Genomic DNA, 14,322 nt, shown 5'->3' on the forward strand with positions numbered 1-14,322 from the left:
TAAAGATTTCCCTCAGTTCCCCCTCCTTACTAGACCCTCTGACCCCTTTTATATCCGGAAGGTTGTTTGTGTCCTCCTTAGTGAATACTGAAACAAAGTACTTGTTCAATTGGTCTGCCATTTCTTTGTTCCCCGTTATGACTTCCCCTGATTCTGACTGCTGGGGACCTACGTTTGTCTTTACTAACCTTTTTCTCTTTACATACCTATAGAAACTTTTGCAATCCGCCTTAATGTTCCCTGCAAGCTTCTTCTCGTTCTTCATTTTCCCCGCCCTAATAAAACCTTTTGTCCTCCTCTGCTGAGTTCGAAATTTCTCCCAGTCCCCGGGTTCGCTGCTATTTCTGGCCAATTTGTATGCCACTTCCTTGGCTTTAATACTATCCCTGATTTCCCTTGAAAGCCACGGTTGAGCCACCTTCCCTTTTTTATTTTTACGCCAGACAGGGATGTATAATTGTTGTAGTTCATCCATGCAGTCTCTAAATGTCTGCCATTGCCCATCCACAGTCAACCCCTTAAGTATCATTCGCCAATCTATCCTAGCCAATTCATGCCTCATACCTTCAAAGTTACCCTTCTTTAAGTTCTGGACCATGGTCTCTGAATTAACTGTTTCATTCTCCATCCTAATGCAGAATTCCACCATATTATGGTCACTCTTCCCCAAGGGGCCTCGCACAATGAGATTGCTAATTAATCCTCTCTCATTACACAACACCCAGTCTAAGATGGCCTCCCCCCTAGTTGGTTCCTCGACATATTGGTCTAGAAAACCATCCCTTATGCACTCCAGGAAATCCTCCTCCACTGTATTGCTTCCAGTTTGGCTAGCCCAATCTATGTGCATATTAAAGTCACCCATTATAACTGCTACACCTTTATTGCATGCACCCCTAATTTCCTGTTTGATGCCCTCCCCAACATCACTACTACTGTTTGGAGGTCTGTACACAACTCCCACTAACGTTTTTTGCCCTTTGGTGTTCTGCAGCTCTACCCATATAGATTCCACATCATCCAAGCTAATGTCTTTCCTAACTATTGCATTAATCTCCTCTTTAACCAGCAATGCTACCCCACCTCCTGTTCCTTTTATTCTATCCTTCCTGAATGTTGAATACCCCTGGATGTTGAGTTCCCAGCCCTGATCATCCTGGAGCCACGTCTCCGTAATCCCAATCACATCATATTTGTTAACGTCTATTTGCACAGTTAATTCATCCACCTTATTGCGGATACTCCTTGCATTAAGACACAAAGTCTTCAGGCTTGTTTTTTTAACACCCTTTGTCCTTTTAGAATTTTGCTGTACAGTGGCCCTTTTTGTTCTTTGCCTTAGGCTTTTCTGCCCTCCACTTTTCCTCATCTCCTTTCTGTCTTTTGCTTTTGCCTCCTTTTTGTCTCCCTCTGTCTCCCTGCATTGGTTCCCATCCCCCTGCCATATTAGTTTAACTCCTCCCCAACAGCACTAGCAAACACTCCCCCTAGGACATTGGTTCCGGTCCTGCCCAGGTGCAGACCGTCCGGTTTGTACTGGTCCCACCTCCCCCAGAACCGGTTCCAATGCCCCAGGAATTTGAATCCCTCCCTGCTGCACCACTGCTCAAGCCACGTATTCATCTGCGCTATCCTGCAATTCCTACTCTGACTAGCACGTGGCACTGGTAGCAATCCCGAGATTACTACTTTTGAGGTCCTACTTTTTAATTTAGCTCCTAGCTCCTTAAATTCGTTTCGTAGGACCTCATCCCTTTTTTTACCTATGTCGTTGGTACCAATGTGCACCACGACAACTGGCTGTTCTCCCTCCCATTTCAGAATGTCCTGCACCCGCTCCAAGACATCCTTGACCCTTGCACCAGGGAGGCAACATACCATCCTGGAGTCTCGGTTGCGGCCGCAGAAACGCCTATCTATTCCCTTCATCATTGAATCCCCTATCACTATCGCACTCCCACTCTTTTTCCTGCCCTCCTGTGCAGCAGAGCCAGCCACGGTGCCATGAACTTGGCTGCTGCTGCCCTCCCCTGATGAGTTATCCCCCCCAACAGTACTCAAAGCGGTGTATCTGTTTTGCAGGGGGATGACCACAGGGGACCCCTGCACTACCTTCCTTGCACTACTCTTCCTGCTGGTCTTCCATTCCCTATCTGGCTGTGGACCCTTCTCCTGCGGTAAGACCAACTCACTACACGTGATACTCACATCATTCTCAGCATCGTGGATGCTTCAGAGTGAATCCACCCTCAGCTCCAATTCCACAACGCAGACCGTCAGGAGCTGGAGGAGGATACACTTCCTGCACACGTAGTCGCCAGGGACAGCGGAAGTGTCCCTGAGTTCCCACATGGTACAGGAGGAGCATAACACCCGACCGAGCTCTCCTGCCATGACTTAACCCTTAGATACACTTAAATTGGTAATAACAATGTTAAAAGTTACTGACTAATATAAAAAGAAAAAGAAAAGCTACTCACCAATCACCAGCCAATCACTTACCCCCTAGGCTGTGACGTCACCTTTCTGTTTCTTTCTACTTCTTTTTTGCCTTCTCCTTGTAGCTGCACAAGCCACGCCTCACCAACGAACTCCCGACGCCTCTCGCGGCCTTTTATAGGCCTCCGACCCCGGACTCACGCCTCGCCAACGAACTCCCGACGCCTCTCGCGGCCTTTTATAAGCCTCCGACCCCGGACTCACGCCTCGCCAACGAACTCCCGACGCCTCTCGCGGCCTTTTATAGGCCTCCGACCCCGGACTCACGCCTCACCAACGAACTCCCGACGCCTCTCGCGGCCTTTTATAGGCCTCCGACCCCGGACTCACGCCTCGCCAACCCAACTTCAGCTAGTCCCACGCCCCCGCCCTTTCTCCGTAGCCCTGCAAATTTTTTTCCTTCAGGTACTTATCCAATTCACTTTTGAAAGCAAAATTGAACCGCCCTCTCAGACAGTGCTTTCCACCCTTTGTTCCCATCAACTACCCTTCATCTTCACCATTCCACGGGGGTGATGAAGGGGTTGGGGAATGGATGAGGGGGTTTGGGGGGATAGGGGGTTGAGGGGGATGAGGAGTTGGGGATGGGTGGGTTGAAGGGTATGAGGGGGTTGGGGGATTGAAGGTGTTAAGGTGAATGATGAGTTGGGGTTGAGGGGGGATGAGGGCATTGAGGGTGTTGGAGGGGATGAGGGAGTTGGGATATGGGATATGAGGGGAGATACAAGGGGCGATATTTGAGGATAGATATATGAGGGGGAGGTTATGAGGAGGGGGGATATAAGGAAGGGGTGGGAGGAATGAGAGGAATGATGGGTCTGAGGGGATGTGGGGGGAATTAGGGGGTGGTTGAGGGGGGAATGAGGAAGTTGAGGGGAAATGAGGGAGTTGAGGTGAAATGAGGGAGTTGAGGGGGAATGAGTGAGTTGAGGGGTGAATGAGGGGGTTTAGGGGTGGGGTTGAGAGGGGTAATGAGGGAGTTGAGGGGTGGATGAGAGGGTGGGTTTGAGGGGGGAACGAGGTAGTTGAGGGGGTGGGAGGGGATGAAGGGGTTGGGTTGAGGTGTGAATGAGGGGGTTGAGGGGAGTAGTGGATGTGAGGAAATGAGGGGCGGGGTTGAGGGATGAATGAGGGGGTGGGAGGGGATGAGGGGGTGGGGATGAGGGGGTGGGGTTGAGGGGTGAATGAGGGGGTGAGGTTGAGGGGTAAATGAGGGGATGAGGGATGGGGTTGAGGGGTGAATGAGGGGGTGGGTTTGAGGGGGGAACGAGATAGTTGAGGGGGTGGGAGTGGATGTGGGGGGGTGGTTGAGGGGTAAATGGGGAGGTTGAGGGGTGAATGAGGGGATTGAGGGGTGAACGAGGGGATTGAGGGGTGAATGAGGGGGTGTGGTTGAGGGGTGAATGATTGGGTTGAGGGGGTGTTGAGGGGTGAATGATTGGGTTGAGGGGGTGTTGAGGGGTGAAAGAGGTGGTTGAGGGGATGATGGGGTGGGATTGAGCAGTAAATGAGGGATGAAGGAGTGGGGTAGAGGGATAAATGAGGGGGTGGCATTGAAGGGTGAATGAGGGGGTGGGGTTGAGGGGTAAACGAGGGGGTGGGGTTGAGGGGTGAATGAGGGGATGGGTTAAGAGGGTGGGGTTGAGGGGTGAATGAGGAGGTTGAGGGGTAAATGAGGGGATGGGGTTGAATGAGGGAGTGGGGTTGAGGGGTGAATGAGGGGGTGGGGTTGAGGGGTGAATGAGGAGGTTGAGGGGTAAATGAGGGGATGGGGTTGAGGGGTGAATGAGGGGGTGGGGTTGAGGGGTGAATGAGGGGTTAAGGGAATTAGGGGTGAATGAGGGGGTTGAAGGTGGGTTTGAGGAAGAAGCGGACCCGTTTCTCGGTCCTGCCCCTGTGTCGGTCTGTGAGCAGGGAAGGACTGGCCCGGCCAGGAAGTGAATTCAAACTTTCTCTTTCTCTTTCGTTCTTCCTGCACCAGTTTCGATGCGGACTCCGGGATCCAGTAAGTACGTTTTGTTTGTTGGAATCACGATGAGTTTTAATTTACTGCGCGGGTGGGAGTCGCGGCGCCAGAAGTTTGGAGACTTTGTTGAGAAAGTGTAAAAACTTCCTCTCCCTTTCCTGATGCGATGCATTTCCGCTTTTGCATCAACATAGAAGCAGGTTGAACGAGCTGTTGGGGGCTGGATGGGCCACTCTGAGACCAGTGGCCTTAAAGATGTATTCTTAATTTAACAACAAATGTAACTTTGTACTTTTAAAAACTAATTATATTTAATTTTTTAATTGTCTTTGGGTTTGTTGACAGTTGTCACCTTTTGAGATAGATAATTACTCCTTTTCAAAGACTTTCACTTTTGGGGATGTCCCGGAGCGCTTTACAGCCAATAAAGTATTTTATTTGAAGTGTAGTCACTGTTATAATGTGGGAAACGCAGCAGCCAATTTGCACACAGCAAGCTCCCACAAACAGCAATGTGATAATGACCGGATAATGTAAGGGTTCGATAGGGTAGACGTCGAGAAGATATTTCTTCTTGTGGCGGGGCCCAAAACTAGAAGCCATAAATAAAAGGTAGTCACCAACAAATCCAATAGGGAATTCAGGAGAAGCTTCTTTACTCAAAGAATGGTTCGAATGTGGAACGCGCTCCCACAGGGAGTTGTTGAGACGAATAGCATAGATGCATTTGATGCAAAAATACAGAAGGATATGCTGATGGGGTTAGATGGAGAGGAGTGAGATAGGCTCGTGTGAACATAAGAACATAAGAAATAGGAGCAGGAGTAGGCCATTTGGCCCTTCGAGCCTGCTCTGCCATTCAATAAGAGCTTGGGTGATCAGACCATGGACTCAGCTCCACTTCCCTACCCGCTCCCCATAACCCTTTACTCCCTTATCACTCAAAAATCTGTCTGTCTCCACCTTGGATATATTCAATGACCCAGCCTCCACAGCTCTCTGGGCAGAGAATTCCATAGATTTACAACCCTCTGAGAGAAGAAATTTCTCCTCATCTCAGTTTTAAATGGGCGGCCCCTTATTCTGAGACTATGTCCTCCAGTTTTAGTTTCCCCTATGAGTGGAAATATCCTCTCTGCATCCACCTTGTCGAACCCTCTCATTATCTTATGTTTCAATAAGATCACCTCTCATTCTTCTGAACTCTAATGAGTAGAGGGCCAAGCTACTCAACGTATCTGCCTAACTGACCTATGAGGAGAGACTGGATCGACTGGGCTTGTATTCACTGGAGTTTAGAAGGATGAGAGGGGATCTCATAGAAACATATAAAATTCTGACGGGACTGGACAGGTTAGATGCAGGAAGAATGTTCCCGATATTGGGGAAGTCCAGAACCAGGGGACATAGTCTAAGGATAAGGGGTAAGCCATTTAGGACTGAGATGAGGAGAAACTTCTTCACTCAGAAAGTTGTTAACCTGTGGAATTCCCTACCGCAGAGAGTTGTTGATGCCAGTTCATTGGATATATTCAAGAGGGAGTTAGATATGGCCCTTACGGCTAAAGGGATCAAGGGGTATGGAGAGAGAGCAGGAACGGGGTACTGAGGTGAATGATCAGTCATGATCTTATTGAATGGTGGTGCAGGCTCGAAGGGTCGAATGGCCTACTCCTGCACCTATTTTCTATGTTTCTATGTCAACCCCCTCATCCCCGGAATCAACCTAGTGAACCTTCTCTGAACAGTCTCCAATGCAAGTCTATCCTTCCTCAAATAAGGAGACCAAAACTGTATGCAGTACTCCAGGTGTGGCCTCACCAATACCATGTACAGTTGTAGCAGGACTTCTCTGCTTTTATACTCCATCTTCCTTGCAATAAAGGCCAACATTCCATTTGCCTTCCTGATTACTTGCTGTACCTGCATACTAACTGTTTGTGTTTCATGCACAAGGATCCCCAGGTCTCTCTATCCTGCAGCACTTTGCAATTTTTCTCCATTTAAATTATAATTTGCTTTTCTATTATTTCTGCCAAAGTGGATAACCTCACATTTTCCCACATTATACTCCATCTGCCAAATTTTTGCCCACTCACTTAGCCTGTCTATATCCCTTTGCAGATTTTTTGTATCATCAGAAAACTTGGCTACATTACACTCGCTCCCTTCATCCAAGTCATTAATATAGATTGTAAATAGTTGAGGACCCAGCACCGATCCCTGCGGCACCCCACAGGAAAATGACCCATTAATCCCGACTTTCTGTTTTCTGTTAGTTAGCCAATTCTCTATCCATGCTAATATATTACCCTCAACCCCATGAACTTTTATCTTGTGTTGAGTGGAGCAAAAATGCCATCATAGAAAGAAATAAAGAAAGACTTGCCTTCCACTGGACGTCCCAAAGCGCTTTACAGCCAATGAAGTACTTTTGGAGTGTAATGTGGGAAACGCGGCAGCCAATTTGTGCACAGCAAGCTCCCACAAACAGCAGTGTGATAATGACCAGATGACCTGTTTTAGTGATGTTGGTTGAGGGATAAATATTGGCCAGGACACCGGGGATAACTCCCCTGCTCTCCTTCGAAATAGTGCCCTGGGATCTTTTATATCCACTCGAGAAAGAGAGAGAGAGAGAGAGAGCAGACGGGGCCTCAGTTTAACGTCTCATCCGAAAGACGGCACCTCCGACAGTTCAGCGCTCCCTCAGCTTAGATTTTTGTGCTCAAGTCTCTGGAGTGGGACTCGAACCCACAACCTTCTGACTCAGGCGAGTGTGCGGCCCACTGAATCACAGCTGACACACTTGAAGAGTTTAGCACTTGGCTTGCCCGACAGCAAGTGCAGTTCTGATGTTAAAAGCTTTGGTATCTTTAGAAAATTCCTCTGATCTGCTACTTAATTTTTCAAACTGTTTTATTTGTTTTTCAGTCAGTCACACATTCCAGGAGCATACCTACCAGACATGAGTGATATGTATCTTATTGGAATAGGCTTAGCACTGGTGATGGCACTGGTGGGACTTTACAACAATTGGTTCCAAAGCAGTGAGTGCTGCAATGATAATTGGATATCACTGAATAGAAAAGGTCAAGCATTAATTGTTAAATACTTATGATTTAAGCTGCTTTCTGACTGTATGTTTTACTTTGGGATTGTTGGGCTAGTGTTGCTAATTGTTGTTATTGAATTGTCGATGGCTAGGGAAGATGTGAAGCATGCCTTTGTTGCCTCCAAACTCGATTATTCCAACGCTCTCCTGGCCGGCCTCCCATTATCCACCCTCCAAAACTCTGCTGCCCTTGACCTAATTTGCACCAAGTCCCATTCACCCTGTGCTCGCTGACCTAGATTGGCTCCCAGTCTGGCAACGCCACGGTTTTAAAATTCCCATTTCTCCGTGGGCCTCCCCCCTCCCTATCGATGTCACTTCCACCAGCCCTACAACCCTCCAAGATCCCTGCGTTCCTCCAATTCTGGCCTCTCGCGCGTCCCCGATTTTAATCGCCCCACCATTGGCGGCCATACCTTCAGCTGCCTGGGCCCCGAGCTCTTGAATTCCCTCCCATAACCTTTCCGCCTCTCTTTCCTCCTTCAAGACTCTCCTTAAAACCTACCTCTTGGACCAAGCTTTTGATCACCTGCCCTAATAACTCCTTATGTGGCTCTTTGATAACACTCCAGTGAAGCGCCTTGGGATGTTTTACTACGTCAAAGACGCTATATAAATGCAAGTTGTTGTTCTTATATGTGCAGATATGTTTATCCTGACATGTAACGTTTGACCGACATTCGTCTTCCACCATTGTGACATCACGCACAACTGACTAAAAGTCCATTTTCGAGAAAATACTTGTGAACCAAAGGATGTCAAGAGTACAAAAAGCAAGGAAGTTATGATGAACCTTTATAAAACACTGGCTCGGCCTCAACTGGAGAATTGTGTCCAATTCTGGGCAGAACACTTTAGGAAGGATGTGAAGGCCTTGGAGAAGGTGCAGAAAAGATTTACGAGAATGGTTCCAGGGATGAGGGACTTCAGTTACGTGGATAGACTGGAGAAGCTGGGGTTGTTCTCCTTAGAACAGAGAAGGTTGAGAGGAGATTTGATAGAGGTGCTCAAAATCATGAGGGGTCTGGATAGAGTAGATAGAGAGAAACTGTTCCCATTGGAGGACGGGCCGAGAACCAGAGGACACAGATTTAAGGTGATTGGCAGAAGAACTAAAGGCGACATGAGAAAACTTTTTTACGCAGCGAGTGGTTAGGATCTGGAATTCACTGACTGAGAGGGTGGTGGAGGCAGACTCAATCATGGCTTTCAAAAGGGAGTTGGATAAGTACCTGAAGGATAAAAACTTGCAGGGCTACGGGGAAAGGGCGGGCGAGTGGAACTAGCTGAAGTGCTCTTGCAGAGAGCCGGCACAGACTCGAGGGGCCGAATGGCTTTCTTTCTGTGCTGTAATCATTCTATGATTCTAAGTCCCATTGGTAAAAAAAAACCTCTTGCTTTCTTGTACTTCATGGTAAACAATGGAACAATGGACTCAGTTGACTATAGATTGTCACAGACATTCGCCATTACATCGAAGATCCCGTCATGGTAAAAGCGGGTATTGGGTTCAGTTTGTAATGTCCTGAATCTGATAGCCTAATGCTGCCTGCCAGCCTGCATCAGTGTGTAAAATTATGCAGTTAGAGTGGATAGGAAGGATCTATTTCCCTTAGCAGAGAGGTCAACAACCAGGGGGCATAGATTTATAGTAATCGGTAGAAGGATTAGAGGGGAGTTGAGGAGAATCTTTTACACCCAGAGGGTGGTGGAGGTCTGGAACTCACTACCTGAAAGGGTGGTAGAGGCAGAAACCCTCACCACATTTAAAAAGTACTTGGATATGCACTTGCAGTGCCGTAACCTGCAGGGTTACAGACCAAGAGCTGGAAAGTTGGATGAGGCTGGATAGCCTCTTGTTGGCCGGCACGGACACAATGGGTCAAATGGCCTCCTCCTGTGCCGTAAATGTCTATAATGCTATGTATTGAGCATTGCCCCTGTGTACGTGCAGCAACATGACTGTTCTTTGTGGATTGGTAACACAGGGCTGGAGAACGACCTCGCCTACAAACTGTTTGGACAGCACATTGCCAATGAAGTGATCCTGAAAGCTATTAAAGGTTCTTTAAGTACCCCTGTTCCCAAGAAACCCCTCACCATGTCTCTACACGGTAACAGCGGCACCGGCAAAAACTTTGCCAGTCAACTGATAGCGAAGAACCTTTATAAAAATGGAATGGAGAGCCAGCACATTCACATGTTCGTGTCAACCCTCCATTTCCCTCATCTTCAACTCATTGACCAGTACCAGGTAATCACTGTTATTATCGAGGTTAGTAAGACCTTCAATGTAACGATAGTTGGAAAGTGTGAGGTTATGCACTCTGGCAGACAAAAATCAAAGAGCAAGTTATTACTTAAATGGAGAAAAATTGCAAAGTGCTGCAGTACAGCAGGACATTGGGGTCCTGGTGCATGAAACACAAAAGGTTAGTATGCAGATACAGCACGTGATCAGGAAGGCCAATGGAATCGTGGGTTTTATTGCAAAGGGGATGGAGTAAAAAAGCAGTGAAGTGTTGCTCCAGTTATACAGGGTATTGGTGAGGCCACACCTGGAATATTGCGTGCAGTTTTGGTTTCCATATTTACGAAAGGATATACTTGCTTTGGAGGCAGTTCACAGAAGGTTCACTAGGTTGATTCCGGAAATGACGGGGTTGACTTATGAGGAAAGGTTGAGTAGGTTGGGCCTCTACTCATTTGAATTTAGAAGAATGAGAGGTGATCTTATCGAAACGTATAAGATTATGAAGGGGCTTGACAAGGTGGATGCAGAGAGGATGTTTCCACTGATGGGGGAGACTAGAACTAGGGGGCATGATCTTAGAATAAGTGGCCACCCATTTAAAATTGAGATGAGAAGAAATTTCTTCTCTCAGATGGTTGTAAATCTGTGGAACTTGGGTCATTGAATAAATTTAAGACAGAGATAGACAGTTTCTTAACCGATAAGGGAATAAAGGCGAGCGGGCAGGGAAGTGGACCTGAGTCCATGATCGGATCAGCCATGATCGTATTAAATGGCGGAGCAGGCTTGAGGGGCCATATGGCCTATGGCCTACTCCTGCTCCTATTTCTTATGTTCATATGATAGATTGATGGTACAGGTTGAACCTCTCAGGTCCGGAAACATCCGTGGTTCGGCATCCGTGGTGCTACTACCACTTTCCAGGGCCTGGAATTGGAGCTCACTGTTGAGCGCTCCCGTGACATTCAGCATCTCACTCTGCTTCCTCATTGTCGTATTGTGCAACTTGATGGTGCAGTGAAGGGGCATCAGACCCGAGACACACAGAGAAATTACCGATCCCCAACATTCCCCGCCTCTCCTCCCTCACTCAGCGATCGCCAGCACTGACCTCCCGTGGTTCGGAAAATTCTCTTGTTTCGGCACCAGCCAGGTCCCAAGAGTGCCAGACCACAGAGGTTCAACCTGCATCAATAATCCACAGATACATCACTTAAATAAAGGAGACTACAAAGATATGAAGGCAGAGTTGGCTAAAGTGAACTGAAGAAATAAATTAAAGTATGAGATGGTTGATGAGCAGTGGCAGACATTTAAGAAGATATTTCATAACTCTCAACAAAAATATATTCCAATGAGAAGGTAAGACTGTAAGAGAAGGGATAACATTCCGTGGCTAATTAAGGAAATAAAGGATGGTATCAAATTGAAAATAAGGGTATACAAAGTAGCCAAGACTAGTGGGAGGCCAGAGAATTGGGAAACTTTTGAAAGCCAGAAAAGAACGACAAAAAAATTAATAAAGAGGGATACTAGATTATGAAAGTAAACTAGCACAAAATTTAAAAACAGATAGCAATAGTTTCTAGAGATACATAAAAAGGAAAAGAGTGGCTAAAGTAAATGTTCATCCCTTAGAGACGAGACTAGGGAATTAATAATAAGGAACAACAGAGACGTTGAACAAATATTTTGTATTGGTCTTCACGGTAGAAGACACTAAAAATATCCCAATAGTGGATAATCAAGGGGCCATAGGAAGGGAGGAACTTACTATAATCACGATCATTAAAGAAGTAGTACTCGGTAAAATAATAGGACTAAAGGCGGACAAGTCCCCTGAACCTAATGGCTTGCATCCTAGGGTTTTAAAAGAAGTGACTGTAGAGATAATGGATGCATTGGTTGTGTAATGTCCTGTCCCTGCAGTACAGACTCACACGAGGCACATGCTGAAATCAAGGTCACTCAGGACTTGCACCTTTATTACACAGCTCTCGAATGCCACACTTGCCTGAGACCTGTCTTTATATACCTGTCTGGGACAGGTATCCAGTGTCTCCTGCAAGTGCACCCCTGGTGGTAAGGTAAGCTAGTGGTTACAGGTCATCTCTAGTTACAGCCATGTATAGCATGGTAAGATACAGTTATGTACAGTAGTGTGAGATACATGACATCACCTTCCCCCAAGGTCTTATTGTCTTTATAGGTTCAGTCTCTCAGGTGGTCTACGCTCTCGCGTGGAACGTCTCAGTTGTGGTTCAGTTGTTTGCCTTGGTGCCTGTTTTTCTTTCGGTGCGATTGCTGGTATCTCGCCTGGGCTGTCTGTTTCGTTCAGTATGATTGTTGGTATCTCGCCTGGGCTGTCTGTTGTGGTTGCCCTTTCATCAGGTTGTTTCCTCTGTCTGTCCACCAGGTGTGGTGTGAGTTCCACATTGTACTCTGCCTCTGGTTCAGCAGTGTTGTTGGTAAATCTACTTTTGACTTGGTCGACATGCCTCCGGCAGGTTTGGCCATTGTCCATTTGTACTACCAGTAGCCTGTTTCCTTCCTTGCCTGTTACTGTCCCTGCAAGCCATTTGGGACCCCTGCCATAGTTTAGCACAAATACTTCGTCCCCTATCTCATTCCACCTCCCCCTCGAATTTCGGTCATGGTACTCGGTTAACTTACGGCGCTTTGCCTCAACAATTTCATGCATGTCTGGGAGGATTAATGAGAGCCTTGTCTTTAAGATCCGTTTCATCAATAGTTGCGCGGGGGGGAACACCAGTCAATGAATGTGGACGAGTTCTGTATGCCAGCAGCAGTCGCGACAGGTGGCCCTGCAGCGTGGGACCTTGGATTTTGAGCATGCCTTGTTTAATGATCTGCACTGCTTGCTCCGCCTGGCCGTTGGAGGCCGGCTTGAACGGTGCCGTCTTAACGTGATTTATGCCGTTGTCACTTATAAAATCTTGGAATTCTGCGCTGGTGAAGCACGGACCATTATCACTGACCAAAATGTCAGGAATGCCGTGCGTTGCGAACATGGTGGAGGTGGTGCTCGAGTTTAAAATGGTGCATTCGATCCACTTTGAAAATGCATCTACAACTACGAGGAACATTTTGCCCATGAATGGGCCCGCATAATCTACTTGCACCCGCGACCACGGTTTGGTGGGCCAGGACCAGGGGCTCAGGGGAGCCTCCCTGGGGGCATTACTGAGTTGGGCACAAATGGTGCACCGTCGGACGCGGAGTTCCAAGTCCGCGTCAATGCCAGGCCACCAGACGTGGGATCTGGCTATGGCCTTCATGAGAACGATTCCCGGGTGCTCGCGGTGGAGCTCCCGGTCAAATGCCTCTCTGCCTCGCAGAGGCATAACTACTCGGCTGCCCCACATCAGGCAGTCTGCTTGTAGTGACAGCTCATGCATGCGCCTATGGAAAGGTTTGATCTCCTCGGGGCAGGCATCGCGAGCCTCTGCCTAGTCACCAGTTAGGACACATCTTTTTACCAGGGATAACGTGGGGTCGCTGGTCGTCCAGGCTCTGATTTGGCGAGCTGTCATGGGCAAACCTGTGGATTCAAAGGCATTGATTGCCATGACTATCTCACAGTCCTGTTCGTCAGACCCTTCCGTGGTCGCCAGGGGTAGCCTGCTAAGCGCGTCGGCACAGTTGTCTGTGCCTGGTCTGTGCTTTATGGTGTAATCGTAAGACGCCAGCATGAGTGCCCACCATTGAATGCGCGCCGAGGCGTTGGCGTTTATTGCCTTGCTCTCAGAAGATTGTGTGCCTTATTGAAGGCGCGTTCCTGGGCGTCCCCCCAAAACCAATCGCACCCCTTTCTGAGTAGCACATGGAGAGGCTCCAGCAGCGTGCTTAAGTTCTGCATAAAGTTCCCAAAGTAATTGAGTAGCCCGAGAAAGGCGCGCAGTTCCGAGACATTCCGGGGCCTGGGTGCCAGGCGAATTGCTTCTGTTTTGGATTCTGTTGGGCGGATTCCATCAGCGGCAATCCTTCTGCCCAAAAATTCAACCTCAGGCGTGAGAAACAGGCACTTGGATTTCTTGACTCGTAGGCCTACCCGTTCCAACCGCTTTAGTACTTCCTCCAAATTACGGAGATGGGAGTCGGTGTTCCTGCCCGTGATAAGTATGTCGTCTTGAAATACAACCGTCCCCGGGATGGACTTGAGCAGACTCTCCATGTTGCGCTGGAATATAGCAGCTGCCGACCTGATGCCGAATGGGCATCGATTGTACATGAAAAGGCCTCGATGTGTGTTGATGGTGGTGAGTAGCTTAGACTCGTTGGTCAATTCTTGCGTCATATACGCAGATGTGAGATCTAGTTTTGAGAAAAGTTTTCCTCCAGCCAATGTGGCAAATAAGTCCTCCGCTCTGGGCAGCGGGTATTGGTCCTGTAGGGGGACTCTGATTATTGTAGATTTGTAGTCCCCACAGATTCGTACGGATCTATCAGGCTTCATGACTGGGACGA

At 47.9% G+C, this 14,322-nt stretch overlaps 1 protein-coding gene across 3 annotated transcripts in view; it reads left to right on the forward strand.

Moving 5' to 3' along the window:
- The first annotated feature begins 4,448 nt into the window (after positions 1–4,448).
- The window catches only part of LOC139233154 (torsin-1A-like), a 29,286-nt gene continuing 19,412 nt past the window's right edge, over positions 4,449–14,322 (forward strand). The window contains exons 1-3 of one of the 3 annotated variants that reach the window (XM_070863729.1): positions 4,449–4,504; positions 7,400–7,557; positions 9,569–9,834. In XM_070863729.1, the coding sequence (XP_070719830.1) occupies positions 7,434–7,557; positions 9,569–9,834 (390 nt within the window). In that variant the 5' untranslated portion in view covers positions 4,449–4,504; positions 7,400–7,433. Of the gene's footprint in view, positions 4,509–7,399; positions 7,558–9,568; positions 9,835–14,322 lie in introns of all 3 variants that reach the window. The other 2 variants (XM_070863731.1, XM_070863730.1) reach the window with 2 other exon arrangements.

This window comes from Pristiophorus japonicus, chromosome 20 (assembly GCF_044704955.1).
Source record: "Pristiophorus japonicus isolate sPriJap1 chromosome 20, sPriJap1.hap1, whole genome shotgun sequence".
Lineage (NCBI taxonomy): Eukaryota > Metazoa > Chordata > Chondrichthyes > Pristiophoridae > Pristiophorus > Pristiophorus japonicus.